General features: G+C 40.2%; 1 protein-coding gene across 1 annotated transcript; it reads right to left on the bottom strand.

Moving 5' to 3' along the window:
* Positions 1-6,089: 6,089 nt before the first annotated feature.
* Positions 6,090-7,028, bottom strand: LOC147002897 (olfactory receptor 5P4-like). Its single transcript, XM_085842522.1, has one exon. It carries the CDS (start codon positions 7,026-7,028, stop codon positions 6,090-6,092), a length of 939 nt encoding a protein of 312 aa, XP_085698648.1.
* Positions 7,029-16,430: the final 9,402 nt, after the last annotated feature.

Below are 16,430 nucleotides of genomic sequence, written 5' to 3'. Positions count from 1 at the left end.
GTCCCTTCCATCAATCACTGATTAAGAAAATGTTCTACAGACTTGCCTACAGCCATATCTTATGCAGGCAATTTTGTAACTGAGGTTCCTTCCTCTCAAATGACTATAGTTTGTGTCAAGTTGACTTAAATCTAGCCAGCACATATTTGAATATACATACAGACACAGACATATACATATATAAAATTAAAATAAGTATTAAAAAAAACCAAACCAACCAACCCAGAGCATGGTAAGCATAGTGTGGCAGGAACAAGCAAACCAATAGATTCACATGGCAGCTAGAGGGTGATTAGTGCTTGGTTAGGCAGCCTAGTGAGAGAAATCCAAACATAGCAGGTGATATCTGAGTGAGAATGGCAGAGGACCCATTGATGCAAACAGGGGAGAAAAGCCTGACAGACAGAAAAAGCAAATGCAAAGATCCCAGGAACTTCAATAAATTAAAAATGAGGTTATGGCAAGCCATGCAGAAACTCTGGCCAGGGTAAATGATTGCATTTTACTTTTTAAAAGAAATGGGGACGTGATAGAAATATTTTCCAGCAGTGCAAGATGGTAGAATTTATATATGTGTATTATTATGTGTAAATATAAACCGCCTTAGCCTATGCTTGCCTTCAAACTTCCTTATTCTGCCACAAACATTAAGAGGAAGTTTTCCTGGATATAGCCACCATGGCTCACAGTTACTTGCTTTAGGGCTTGAACTATGTCACTCAACATTTTCCTGGCTTCCAGGGTTGCTGATGAAGGCTCTGGGCCTAGTATGACATGTTTGCCTTTGTTCTTGAGTTCATGTCTGTTCCTTAGAGTATATAATATATATATATATATATTTTTTCCTGTGTATTTTGACATCTTGTAGTGTAGTATGTTGTGGGAAAACTCTGGTCTATGTATATGACTATTTGGAGTTCTAAATCTCTCCTGTGCTTAAATGTCACTTTTTCTGTCTAGATTCTGGGAGAATTTACTGTTATAATTTTACTGAATTGATCCTCTGGATTTTTGTTCTTTATTTATCTCATCATCTTCTTCTAACCCATGGATTATAGTTTCATTGTTTTGAGTGTATGCTATAGTTCTTGTGGTCACATTAATGTTTTCCTTGTTGCTGTCTGAAAATCACATTTTGCTGTCCTACATTCTTGATACTCTTTCCTCTGCTACATCGAGTTTATTTGTGGTGCTTCCTGACAAATCTTTGATTCACTGGCCTTCTCATTTCCAGCATTTCTGCTTTTCTTCTTTTTTTTTCTTTTATTTCTTAACATAATATTTTTATGGATTCTTTGGGGATTTCACATTATTCACCCTGATCATAGTCTCTTCCTAGTTCTCCCCTGTCCTCCACTCATCCTTGTTCCCCCAGGAAACAAACAAACAAGGAAAAAATGTCCAATTTGTGTTACTCACTGACTTGCTCTCTAGATGGAGCTGAGTCTTTTCTCTCCTGCATCCCTGTTTGAAGTAATCTACTGTGGAGGGTGACACCCCAGCATCCTATCACAGTTTTTAAGAGTTGTTTAATATCCTGTCGAGGCTGTTACTGTTTTTAGGTGGAGGTTGGGGTAGAGGTAGGCATTGCCAATGAAATCTTCCATGTTTCTTTTTCTCAATTATGCACCTATCATCATCGATGTCACTGGGAAGGTAGCTTATTTGCTCAGCACAGATCATGGGAGCATGGACGATGGGCTTCCACATGGTTTCTGGTGTGAGCACAGACAATGAACAGGGCTCTCAGTCACAGTAGGTCCAGGCCATGGATAAGCCCTCTAATTCAGCTGGGATCAGGGACATCAACTTGGACTGCAGCTGCAGCATAAACCACAGACATCCACTTGATATTTGGTGGCAACAGGAACCATGGACATCAACATAGACCCAGACGCTGTAGGATCAAGGACTCAGACATTTCTTTCTGTGGCAACATGGACATCACCATGGCCTTAGGTAGCAGTGCAGGCCACTCAGATCATTATAGACCCCAGTAGCAGGACAGCCCGTAAACAACATGGCTTCAGGCTGCAGCACAGACCGCAGACATCCGCATGGTCTTCAGTAGTAGCACAGGTCATGAAGATCAGCTTTGTTGAAATTTTCTGTCAGGTCGGTACCTTTTTCATCTACACTGCCGGTGTTGTCATGTTCTCATTCATTTTTCTTCTGTTACTCAGATTTCTCTCAAGATCTGGGACTGGATTCATCTGCTTATTTGCATACTCCTCTATCTAAGTCATTAATCATTTTTTTTAACCCAGTAAACTTTTTTTTTTTAAATTAAAAAAAATTTTTTTTGAGACAGGGTTTGTCTGTGTAGCACTGGCTGTCCTGGAACTCACTCTGTAGACCAGGCTGGCCTCGAACTCAGAAATTCGCTTGCCTCTGTCTCCCAAGTGCTGGGATTAAAGGCGAGCGCTGCCACTCTAGGCCCCAGTAAGCTTTTAAAATTCTTTAGCATTTTATATATTTTAGTATCTTCAAGTGTAGTGGTTGAAGAGATAAGCTCTCTTAGAGCAATCATGCTACCTTGCTGATCCCTGTCTCTTGTGTTCCTGTGCTACAATTTGTGCATCTTATGATTTAAAAAGTTTTGAGAGGATCTTCTTTCTGAGTGGTATACTGTTAAAGGATCCATGCTCAATAGCACTTTGAGAGAAGAAAATAAACCCCGAAACAGTAACATCATACCTTTCAAGACAGAAATACACCTAAAATGGATACAACCTGCTAAGTCAGCACCAATCACCATAAAATAGAAAATGACAAACCACTGTAAAGCATGCTATGAAGTTAAAAATTATTTAATGCAAGTAGAGAAGTAATAAATGAAGGAGATAGATGAAGGGGTCTGGGAAAGTGGGGAAATAGAGAGGGAATAGTGTTAAGCAAAGAAAGAAAAATGGAAACTTCAATAAAGGAGAAAAGAGCAAGATATTAGTTAAAAGAAAAAGAAAAAAAATTCCCAATAATGAAAAAACCCTCAGAACTCATAGAGAAAAGTAAGAGTATGCCACGTACTTTAGTTGAGTCAGTTTGACATAGCGAAAGCTGGGAAGCTGACCGATGAAGCAATGGGTTTCAAAGAAACTTTCTTCCTAGGGTCTGGCATTTTTCTCCCATAATCCTTATAAACTATAATATCCATTCTCCACTCCCCGCATTAGCCTAGTGTATAGATTCACGTGCACTCTATTTAGTATTTCCTTAATGTAATGCCTTTTAAGATTGTATTCTAACATAGCTACATAGCTAAAGCCTTTTTCCAGTGTTCTTAGATTCCAGATAGCAGCAAGGAGTTTAACCTATTCAGTAACTAATTTAGCTCTACCATAAAACAATTAAGCACTAGCCATAAATTCAGTTGTCTACAGAAAGAGTCTAAAATTCTCACTGAGATAAAAATTCTTATTACAGACTACATTCCATGCCATGGGCAAATTAATATACTATACTGAAAATGGAAATTCTCCAAACATAGATAAGAATTAACAAGGCCTAAAAATTCCAAGGTTCATGACACTACTTTATTCCTGAAGCTAGGCAAGAGTTTATACCCCCCCCAGCCCAATTAACGCTAAAGTGAGAATCCAAAACAGGTGCTTATCTCTAAGTAAACATAGTCCTTTTGAAGTCACTCCTCTTGCATCTGGAGGGATACTTATCTCTAACCTAAACATTTATCTGGTTCCTGCAAATTCTTTTTGTAGTCACTCCTCTTGCACCTGGGAAACTTCAATGTACCGTATCTGTTATGTTTTACAATTTATGATATTCGCTGTAATATAATTAGTCTAAGCTCGACCAGAAAATTACATTCAGATTCAACACCTCTCTTGTGTGTTTGTCTGTCTGTCACTCCGTCCTAAAGCTTTGCCCATCTACTCTAGAGAACCGTTTTACGTAGGCACGGGACCCAGAGGGTCTACGGCAAGAGTATAAATAAAAGAAATAAAAAGATGCATTTAAAAGAAAACAAAGTAACGTCAAAATAGGACAAAAAGTTGTGATAAGGGAAGAAAGGAAACAGTGGCAAACAAAACGAAACAAAACAAAAAAAACCAGGAAAGAAAATATATTCTGCAATCTTAAAAAACCTACTACAAATTAACTCTATGAGAAGAAATGGCACAAAAATATAAAGTTCAAAAACAAAATGAAGTATAAATGCTGCTAAAAGAGTGGTAAGAAGCAAAAAGGAGTAATAAACCTAAGAAGCTCACGCTGCTCTGGCAGAGGACCCAAGTTTCATTCCTGGTACCCAGAGGGCAGACCACAATTGCCTATAACTGTAACTCCAAGAGATCCAAATAACCATTTCTGGCCTCTGCAGCTACCTGCATATGTGAGTGCATTTACACAGGTGCTCACATAAATAAAAATAAATTAAAAATGAGGAAAATTAGAATTGGTGTTCTAATAAGCCTGCTCAAAAGACATGAAGTCCAGCTATTTTATTTATAAGCAAAATGCCTAGACTGGGCAGACTTAGGGCTATTCTAACTCATTCCCCAGCTATAAAGCCCCATGTTACTCTTTCTCCTGGCCACATAGTTATGGTCCATGGAGGCTTTCTCCTCTCTGTCCATCCTCCTTTCTCTCTCAACCTGCAACTTCCTCTCGAACTCCAGTCCTGCCTTACTTCCTCCACTGTCCAATCACAGGCTCTAGACTTTTATTGACCAGTTAAATTGGGGAGAAGATTCACAAGGTATCACTTGACTATGTGAGCATCTGTTCACTGGGGACAACCACATCTTGAGGAACCAGTTTTAGCATTAGGATACAAGCAACATCAGACTGACCCCACTACAGGATGCAGTGTTTCTGCAGATTTTTTAGTTCTCAAATGCTGGAAAATGTTTGTGAAGTGCCTGGTGGCTGATTCTAGGCTCTTGACTTTCCTACTGTTTATGAGCTCCAGAGGCTGCCTTGAATAGGTGTCTGAGTTCCTACCAAGCTGTCTTCATTTTGCTAACTTTCTTTGGTACCAGAGACCTCTGCTGGCCACAAACAGATTTCTAGTATATAGACTGGACAGGTTCTCCCACACTCCCAAATAATAAGCCCCTGGGGTGGCTAATATCATAGCTAGGATTGTCTTCCACATGATTTGGGGATTTGTTAGGCCATCACAGTATCGAGATTGGAATATTCAGGAGACATGTTTTCATGCTTTCAAGATCTCTTATGTCTTAATTATCCTTATGCAGCTGTGCAGCTGTGGGTAGCCCAGAGTACTATTGAAACATCAGTGTTATCAGGCTCAATGGCAATGAGCAGCAGATTCTGATCCCCCTTCAAGCTCCAGGCTCAGTGGTAGTAAGCTCTAAAGTGACCTTGAGTTGATGATATCCTCTGTGGGCTTTTGAGAGTTAGGCTATATTTATACATGTTTCTTTCCAATCTAAACCTGCCACCTATATTCTTCCACCTATATTTTTGGGTTTGCCAGTATCTAACCTTTCCTGCTCTCTGAAATCAGAGTCCAGTAAATATTTGTGGATGGGAGGAAAAAGTACACTAATCCCAAAATGAACACATTTAATTTGAACCCTAGAAGACATGTGAAAAATTACATATTTTATTGTGTGTTAATTAGACAGTGATAAATTACAGATATTAGTAGCACATAGAATGTATGTGAACATAAGGTTAAACTAATACGGATAGAGAGGTAGCTCAGTTAATACAGTTCTTATCGTACAATCATCTGAGTTGGATCACTAGAGTCCATATAAATTTAGACAGGATAGTGCATGTTTGTAATTACAGAGGGAGATACAGAAAGAAAGACTCAAAGGTCAATCAGCCTAGCCTAGTTGGCAAGTTTTAAGCCACAGAGAGTGTGTCAAAAAAATCAAGAAGGATGATACACTGAGAAACGACAATAGCGATTATTCTCTGTCTTCTAGCTATATGTGCACACATTTGCACATTCATCTGTACACATATGTGGATTTGCATAGATAAGGACAACACATACATATGAGGGTAATGAGCATTATATAGTAAGTATATATTTACCACATATGTTCTCCAAAAGATTGCTTAATAATTTCTGGATTCATATTGAATTTCACTCAAAATGAGGAATGTGTTCTCTCCATCAATTTCCTCATGGCCTCTTTTACCTCCTTGTTCCTCAGACTGTAGATCAAGGGATTCAGCATGGGGATCACCACTGTGTAAAACACAGACACCACTTTAATTTGGTTGGGAGAGTGGCTTGACTTTGGTATGACATAAACAAATGTAACTGTCCCATAAAACAAGGTGACTGCAGTGAGGTGGGAGGTGCAGGTGGAGAAGGCCTTATGCCTGCCCTCAGTAGAGCGCATCCTGAGGATGGAGTGAAGGATGTAGACATAGGAAATAATGATTACGAACAGGGTGATGACGATGATGGAGCCTGCTGAGATGGCAGGAGACATTTCAGCAACATAAACATGGGTACAGGACAGCTCCACCAGTGGTGGGAGATCACAGAAGAAATGGTTGACTTTATTTGGTCCACAAAAAGTCAGGCTCAATAAACAGCTAGTACATGATGAAGAATTCACACATCCACCCAGGTAGGAAATAACCAATAAGATGAGGCAGACCTTGGGAGACATGAGAGTGGAGTAGAGCAGGGGTGAACAGATGGCTACATAGCGATCATAGGCCATGGCAGCCAGCAGGAAGCACTCAGCAGTCCCAAAGACCACATCAGAGCCAAGCTGGACTATGCAGCCAGCCACAGGAATGGCAGTTCTCTCTCTCAGGAAACTCACAATCATGACAGGTGTGACTGAGCTGGAGTACCCAATGTCCACAAAGGCCAAGTGGCTGAGGAAGAGGTACATTGGGGTGTGAAGCTGAGGGCTTCTTCTGATCAACATGATTATGCTGACATTGCCCAATATGGTGGTGAGGTACACACCCAGGAACAACACAAAGAAGATACAACAAAGGGTGGGGTCCTCAGTTAGCCCCAAAATAATGAATTCTGTTACCATTGTGTGGTTCCCAGGCTCCATCGTTTTTGAAGTGATTCCTACTGAAATAAAACCAATGGCTATCAGAATATATTAAATGACCTCATAATTGATATTGAAAGATCCTGGTAGAATGTAAAAGGACACAGAAGCCCTAAAATTGGCAAGATAGACGTCAGTGTTAGCAGAATTAGCTTCACTGGTTTAGAAAAATAGAGGTGCACAATGCTCTGGCCACTCCTTGAACCTGTGTGTCTGCCAATGTTCTGACCAGGTGTGTGCCCATTGCTGCACCTTCATTAGACTCTTTCCTTGTACCCCTCCCATACCCATTTCTTGAGAATAGACATTGTTTAGATCTGGAAATCCCCTACTCTCCCCCTTCTCCTTCCCCCCCTGAGGGCCTATAAAAAGTGGGACCTCTTTCCCCTCGAGGTCGACTCCTCTACCCCTGCGTGGGATATGAGTCGTCCCCAGAGCTCTGGCTTTTCCTGAATAAAGCCTCATGTGGTTTGCAACAAGCTCGGTCTGTCGTGAGTTCTTGGGTTTCTGATATTGTCCTGAGGCCTGAGGGAGGGGCTCCTCCCGGAGTCTTTCAATATACACTACTCCACGTTTAGCCCATTAAATATAAATGTGGATTTCATTTTGTTTTGATGTTTGTTTTCCCCCAAATCTTTCCCAAACCAAGTTACATCATGAATCACTTAAGAATATTAACCGTCATTTACCTTAAGCCCACAGATACAAACCGAGCAGTGACTCAGATCAGAATACAGGACTTACTCACAGAAGTGGCTTTTGATCAAGGAAGGAGGTGTAATTAATGCACAGAGCACTGATGTTCTCAGACCCCAAATGGTTGAAGTTACAGTTGTATGCTCGTCTATATGATATCTGATTCAATTCTATTTCTCAGTCCTATTGAAGCCTGTTCTTCCTAGTCTTCTTGTGACCTTATGCCACTGTGGGTGGTGCATGCTACTCTGTTTTGAAGGTGAATTTCTGAGGATCAAACTACAGTACCAGTGGGCAACTCTCTTCTATTTTCTAAACTGACACCTTTTACATGATACATCTACAATATAGCAGGACCTCTCACTAGCCCAGGCTTCAACTGTGGGAATAGGAATATTGTATATGCACTCGAAGTGAGACAGAACTGTGCTGTGTTAGCTCACACTAAATTCCCAGTGTTTATCTATTGGGGCAGCCTAACATCCCTCAGTTAGTATCATTGCAATTAGTATAAATGGAAATTTCACATGGAGACTAATCCTGACAAAAGCATGAGAATCAATTCTATTTGAGGTCATTATTTATACTTTAAGAACTGCGTGGAATGAGCAAAATAATGTATTCCATATTACATTATTATATCTTATGTTGGCAAAATAGGAGATGCTTATGTTAGCCACATGTGGGCATCAGATTGTTTCATATGAAAGGGATATCAAGAAATCAGTTACTTTAATAAAAGCCGAATGAATAGTTTAATCAGGAGAATTAACAGAATACTGAAATGAAGATAGACTATGTTCAAAGAAATAGTGTTAACAAGAAATATCCTAATATATTTTTATGAATTATTGGACTGACAACTTAGGTAATAAAAACATAATATAAATTTATTATGTATAATCATATGTAACTGTAAATTGAATCTCATGAGTGATATCAGTGCACAGTCTACTTTGGATTTTAAATTAGCAGTCATTTTGAAGAACAGTATAGAGATTCCCAATACACAAATGGTAGAATTTCCATATGATGTAGGAACGCTACCTACTGTAGCCAAGATATGAAAGTAATTTACGTGTCCATTCATACATGAATGCACTTCAAGTAGTTTGAGTTTCCACCACTTAGATTTAAGCAGTGCTTAGTGAGTTAGATAAAAGCACAAATTATAAAATATCATCTAATAACTTATTGTTATACCCAGATCAGTACATCAATCAGCCTCATCAGGGAAGTTTCTTCTTGTGCTAGATGGTAAGTACCACAGACTTACAACTGGACAATGTGCAGCGAATAAGATACTGCAGAATTCTTAGTCCTAAATGGGGCATCTATACTCTCATGGGTTCTGTAGAATAGGAGGGGATAGAGAGTTTATGAGTCAGAGGCAGTGGATAAGTGCAAGGAAGCGGTGTTTTTCAGACACAAGGAGGTAGATGCACTTACAGTGATTGTGACAGCAAGCACAAGACCTGTAGAGTTCAAGCCAGACAAAAATCCAGACTGGATGAGGGCCGGTGAGCACAAAGTTCCACCTGTAGCTGAGCAGTTATTGGCGTTTTATTACTTCTGGGAGAGTGAAGGTCTATTTTCTTCAGTGGGGTGACACTTAGAGTATAGCTAAAACTCCAAGACAGGAGTTACACCCAGTAGTAGATTGACAACACTAACTGGAGAGGGTAGGTTTAGGAAAAAAGAAAGAGAAAGCATAGATAGAGAAACAGAGAGACAAAGACAGTCAGAGACAGACAGACAGACAGACAGACAGACAGACAGACACACACACACACAGAGAGAGAGACAGAGAGAGAGAGAGAGAGAGAGAGAGAGAGAGAGAGAGAGAGAGAGAGAGAGAGAGAGAGAGAGATACACACCAAGAGACAGAGACAGACAGACATACACAGAGAGAGGGAGAGGGGGATGGAGAGCGGGTGAGCAAGATGGAGAGGGAGAAGGAGGGAGGAAGGGAGAGTATATGAGTTGGTTGAGTATGAAGGAGGAGGTGGGGAAGGATCTGAGAAAAGTTAGAAGGGAATAAATATGACAAAAATATATTGTATGAAACTCTCAAGGATTAAATAAGACATTATTTAATAAAAGAGGTAGAGATGATGTTCTTCTTCTGGCCCAAGACTGACTAATTCAGAAGAAGCCTGAGGCCTCCACTTGGTAATTTATGTATCAATATAAAAGAAAAATTGAATGTTACCTGCTTGACAAATATTGCAGCATGAACAGGTTCCAGGAATTATCTTCCTATAATAGGACTTTCTTATGCAGGTCTCGGGACTATTTGTGATGTTAGACCATAAATACCTTACCACGAGACACACTCATCTTTATTAGCATATAATTGAAACTCCAGTGGGAGAAAATCCAATGAGACAAGAAAATTGGGTGTGTCTGTTTTCATGTAGACTTTGCTGGCTGAGATATTTCTTAAAATCCCAAGGGTTTCATTCTCTTCATTATTAACAGACAGTATTAGAACTTCAGATATCTAGTTGGTTTTGTAACTTGATTTGAATAATTATAATTAGCATGGGCAATCCTGTGATCATCTGTGACATCAGAAGCAGGTGCTTGGAACTACTTTCCTGAGCATCATTGTGTCTTTTGTAGTCACACTTTAGGGTGCTACAGGAAGAGATGTAATATTTGTTTATGTGTAAGTCACCTACATTATTTTTTTATTTTTTATTTTTTTGGTTTTTCGAGACAGGGTTTCTCTGTGTATCCCCGGCTGTCCTGGAACTCACTTTGTAGTCCAGGCTGGCCTCAAACTCAGAAATCTGCCTGCCTCTGCCTCCCGAGTGTTGGGATCAAAGGCGTGTGCTACCACGCCCAGCTCATTATTTTTATTTATATTTCCAATGTTTTCCCCACTTCCAGTTGACCCCCATGTCCTCTCCCCCATCCCCTGTTTCTATGAGGGTGCTCCCCCACCAACCCTGACCCCCCATCCCCCAGCACCTCAGCACCCTAGCATTCCTGTACGCTGGGTTATCGAGCCTCCACAGGGCCTAGGGGCTCCCCCTCCCATTGATGCCAGATAAGTCAATCCTCTGCTACATAAGCAGCTAGAGCCATGGGTCCCTCCATGTATACTCATTGGTTGATGGTTAAGCCCCTGGGAGCTTTGGGGGATCTGGTTAGTTGATATTGTTGTTCTTTCTGTGGGGTTGCTAACCCTTTCAGCTCCTTCAGTCCTTCCCCTAACTCATCCACTGGGGTCCCCAAGCTTAGTCTGATGGTTGGCTGCATGCATACATGTCTGTATTAGTGACCTACATTTTAATTCAGTATTATTGTTTTCACTGGAACAGTGTACTCCTAAGTTGGACAGAAAATATAGTTATTAAAGATAATTAGCTCCAAAGCCAACATTATGTCTAAGCCAATGTTCTCTTTTAGGGTGAACCAAACATCCCTTCCTTGTTCCTAAATTCCATGTGATGTTCTATTTCCAATGTTTTGAAAAATGTTAATTATGAATATTGTTGAGATAATTCCATGGATGTTTAAATATCCTTCATGCTTTGAACTGACTCATATAAAATTATTAAATAACTATTCAACTGTACTATTCCCAATGCTTCATTGGATCACTGTTTCTTTCTTTCTTTTTTTTAATTAGGTATTTTCTTTTCTTTTTTTTTTTGTATTCTTGTTGAATATTTTATTTAAATTTATTTTTAACTGATACATAAAACATAAAAATCATTTATACATATTTAGAGAGTTCCATGTGATATTTTTAAAAAAAATTTTTATTAGGTATTTTCCTCATGTACATTTCCAGTGCTATCCCAAAAGTCCCCAATACCCACACCCCCACTCCCCTACCCATCCACTCCCCATTTTTGGCCCTGGCATTCCCCTGTACTGGGGCATATAAAGTTTGCATGTCTAATGGGCCTCTCTTTTCAGTTATGGCTGACTAGGCCATCTTTTGATACATATGCAGCTAGAGACAAGAGCTCCGGGGTACTGGTCAGTTCCAATTGTTGTTCCACCTATAGGGTTGCAGACCCCCTTCAGCTCCTTGGGTGCTTTTTCTAGCTTCTCCAATGGGGGCCCTGTCTTCTATCTTATAGCTGACTGTGAGCATCCACTTCTGTATTTGCCAGGCACTGGCCTAGCCTCATACAAGACAGCTATGACAGGGTCCCTTCAGCAAAATCTTGTTGGCATATGCAATAGTGTCTGGGTTTGGTGGCTGATTATGGGATGGATCCCCGGGTGGGGTAGTCTCTGGATAGTCCATCCTTTCGTCTTAGCTCCAAACTTTGTCTCTGTAACTCCTTTCGTGGGTATTTTATTCCCTATTCTAAGGATGAATGAAGTATCCACCCATTGGTCTTCCCTCATCTTGATTTTCTTGTGTTTTGCAAATTATATCTTGGGTGTTCTATGTATCTGGGCTAATATCCACTTATCAGTGAATGCATATCTAATGACTTCTTTTGTGATTGGGTTACTTCACTAAGGAGGATATCCTTCAGATACATCCATTTGTCCAAGAATTTCATAAATCCATTGTTTTTAATAGCTGAGTAGTACTCCATTGTGTAAATGTACCACATTTTCTGTATCCATTTTTCTGTTGAGAGACATCTGGGATCTTTCCAGCTTCTGGCTATTATAAATAAGGCTGCTATGAACATAGTGGAGCACGTGTCCTTATTACCAGTTGGAACTTTTTCTGGGTATATGCCCAGGAGAGGTATTGCTGGATCTTCCGGTAGTATTATGTCCAATTTTCAGAGGAACCTCCAGACTGACTTCTAGAGTGGTTGAAAAAGCTTGCAATCCCACCAGCAGTGTAGGAGTGTTCCTCTTTCTCCACATCCTCACCAGCATCTGATGTCACCTGAATTTTTGATCTTAGTCATTCTGACTGGTGTGAGGTGGAATCTCAAGGTTGTTTTGATTTGCATTTCCCTGATGATTAATGATGTTGAACGTTTTTTAAAAGATGTATTATTTTTTAATTAGGTATTTTCTTCATTTACATTTCCAATGCTATCCCAAAAGTCCCCCATACCCTCTCTCCCACTCCCCTACTCGCCCACTCCCCCTTCTTGGCCCTGGCATTCCCCTGTACTGAGGCATATAAAGTTTGCAAGACCAATGGGCCTCTATTTCCAATGATGGCCGACTAGGCCATCTTCTGATACATATGCAGCTAGAGACACGAGCTGGGGGGTGGGTGGTACTGGTTAGCTCATATTGTTGTTCCACCTATAGGGTTGCAGATCCCTTTAGCTCCTTGGGTACTTTCTCTAGCTCCTCCATTGGGGGCCCTGTGATCCATCCAATAGCTGACTCTGAGCATCCACTTCTGTGTTTGCTAGGCCCCGGCATAGTTTCACAAGAGACAGCTATATCTGGGTCCTTTCAGCAAAATCTTGCTAGTGAATGCAATTGTGTCAGCATTTGGAGGCTGATTATCAGATGGATCCCTGGGTATGGCAGTCTCTAGATGGTCCATCCTTTCATCTCAGCTCCAAACTTTGTCTCTGTAACTCCTTCTATGGGTGTTTTGTTCTCAGTTCTAAGAAGGGGCAAAGTGTCTACATTTTGGTTTTCGTTCTTCTTGAGTTTCATGTGTTTTGCAGATGGTATCTTGTATCTTGGGTATTCTAAGTTTCTGGACTAATATCTACTTATCAGTGAGTACATATCATGTGAGTTCTTTTGTGATTGGGTTACCTTACTCAGGATGATGCCCTCCAGGTCCATCCATTTGCCTAGGAATTTCATAAATTCATTCTTTTTAATAGCTGAGTAGTACTCCATTGTGTAAATGTACCACATTTTCTGTATTCATTTCTCTGTTGAAGGACATCTGGGTTCTTTCCAGCTTCTGGCTATTATAAATAAGGCTGCTATGAACATAGTGGAGCATGTGTCCTCACCAGTTGGATCATCTTCTGGATATATGCCCAGGAGATGTATTGCTGGATCCTCCGGTAGAACTATGGGGGTGGACCTTGGGGGTGTCCGCTAACTCTGGGCTCAAGGTGACCCCTTGCTGGCGCCGCCTGGAAGGTACTTGTGACCCTGGTCAGGCCGGGTTTTCTGCTCCCCTCATGCTGTCTCAGGTCCCGCATGATTAGATTGGAACAGAAATTGTGTTCCACTCACCGGTGGTCCTAAGATCGTGTGGAGAGTCCTCTAGGGAACTTTGGGGGTGTCTGTTGACTCCGCACCCAAGGTGACCCGGTGCTGGCACTGACCGGAAGGAACTTGTGACCGATGCTGAACATTTTTTCAGGTGCTTCACAGCCATTCGTTATTTCTCAGTTGAGAATTCTTTGTTTAGCTCTGAACCCCATTTTTAATGGGGTTATTTGAATTTCTAGAGTCCAGCTTCTTGAGCTCTTTATATGTATTGGATATTAGTCCCCTATCTGATTTAGGATAGGTAAAGATCCTTTCCCAATCTGTTGGTGGCCTTTTTGTCTTATTGACGGTATCTTTTGCTTTACAGAAGCTTTGCAATTTTATGAGGTCCCATTTGTTCATTCTTGATCTTACAGCACAAGCCATTGCTGTTCTGTTTAGGAATTTTCCCCCTATGTCCATATCTTCGAGGCTTTCCCCTACTTTCTCCCCTGTTAATTTCAGTGTCTCTGGTCTTATGTGAACATCTTTGATCCACTTAGACTTGAGCTTTGTACAAGGAGATAAGAATGGATCAATTGGCATTATTCTACGGGATAACCGCTAGTTGTACCAGCACCGTTTGTTGAAAATGCTGTCTTTTTTCCACTGGATGGTTTTAGCTCCCTTGTCAAAGATCAAGTGACTATAGGTGTGTGGATTCATTTCTGGATCTTCAATTCTATTCCATTGATCTATCTGTCTCTCACTATACCAGTACCATGCACTTTTTATCACAATTGCTCTGTAGTACAGCTTGAGGTCAGGCATGGTGATTCCTTCAGAGGTTTTTTTATTGTTGAGAATAGTTTTTGCTATTCTAGGTTTTTTATTTTTATAGATGAATTTGCAAATTGCTCTTTCTATCTCAGTGAAGCATTGAGTTGGAATTTTGATGGGGATTGCACTGAATCTGTAGATTGCTTTTGGCAGCGTAGCCATTTTTACTATATTAATCCTGCCAATCCATGAGCATGGGAGATCTTTCCATCTTCTGAGATCTTTTTTGATCTCTTTCTTCAGAGACTTGAAGTTCTTATCATACAGATCTTTTACTTCCCTAGTTAGAGTCACACCAAGGTGTTTTATATATTTGTGACTATTGTGAACGTTGTTGTTTCCCTAATTTCTCAGTCAGTTTTTCCTTTGTGTAGAGAAATGCCATTGATTTATTTGAGTTAATTTTATATCCAGCTACTGCACTGAAGCTGTTTATCAGTTTTAGGAGTTCTCTGGTAGAATTTTTGGGGTCACTTATATATATTACCATATCATCTGCAAATAGTGATATCTTGACTTCTTTCTTTCCAATTTGTATCTCCTTGATCTCCTTTTGTTGTTGAATTGCTCTGGCTAGAACTTCAAGTACTATATTTTATAGGTAGGGAGAAAGTGGGAAGCCTTGTCTAGTCTCTGATTTTATTGGGATTGCTTCGAGTTTCTCTCCATTTTGTTTGATGTTTACTGGTTTGCTGTAGATTGCTTTTATTATGTTTCATATGGGTCTTGAATTCCTGGTCTTTCCAAAACCTTTATCATGAAGGGGTGTTGAATTTTGTCAAATGCTTTCTCAGCATCTAATGAGATGATCATGTGGTTTTTGTCTTTGAGTTTGTTTATATTGTGGATTACGTTGATGGATTTCTGTATGTTAAACTATTCCTGCATCCCTGGGATGAAGCCTACTTGGTCATGATGGATGATCGTTTTGATGTGTTCTTGGATTGGGTTTGCAAGGATTTTATTGAGTGTTTTTGCATCGATATTCATAAGGGAAATTGGTCTGAAGTTCTCTATCTTTGTTAGGTCTTTCTGTGGTTTAGGTATCAGAGTAATTGTGGCTTCATAGAATGAATGGGGTTGAGTACCTTCTGTTTCTATTTTGTGGAATAGTTTGAGAAGAGTTGGAATTAGGTTTTCTTTGAAGGTCTGATAGAACTCTGCACTAAACCCATCTGGTCCTGGGCTTTTTTTTTTGGTTGGGAGACTATTGATGATGGCTTCTATTTCTTTAGGGTAAATGGGACTGTTTATATCGTTAATCTGATCCTGATTTAACTTTGGTACCTGGTATCTGTCTAGGAAGTTGTCCATTTCATCCAGGTTTTCTAGTTTTGTTGAGTATAGCCTTTTGTAGTAGGATCTGATGATGTTTTGGATTTCCTCAGGTTCTGTTGTTATGTTTCCTTTTTCATTTTTGATTTTGTTATATAGGATACTGTCACTATGCCCTCTAGTTAGTCTGGCTAATGGTTTATCTATCTTGTTGATTTTCTCAAAGAACCAACTCCTGGTTTGGTTGATTCTTTTTTTTTTTTTAATACTTTTTTATTATGTATTTTCCTTAATTACATTTCCAATGCTATCCCAAAAGTCCCCCATACCCTCCCCCTGACTCCCCTACCCACCCATTCCCACTTTTTGGCCCTGGCGTTCCCCTGTACTGGGGTATATAAAGTTTGCGTGTCCAATGGGACACTCTTTCCAGTGATGGCCGACTAGGCCATCTTTTGATATGCATGCAGCTAGACTCAA

The sequence above is a fragment of the Mus caroli genome, unplaced genomic scaffold (genome assembly GCF_978045245.1).
Source record: "Mus caroli unplaced genomic scaffold, Mus_caroli_1 scaffold_8, whole genome shotgun sequence".
NCBI lineage: Eukaryota > Metazoa > Chordata > Mammalia > Rodentia > Muridae > Mus > Mus caroli.
Note: the sequence above shows the minus strand (reverse complement) of the source record. Positions and strands in the feature narration are given on the sequence as shown.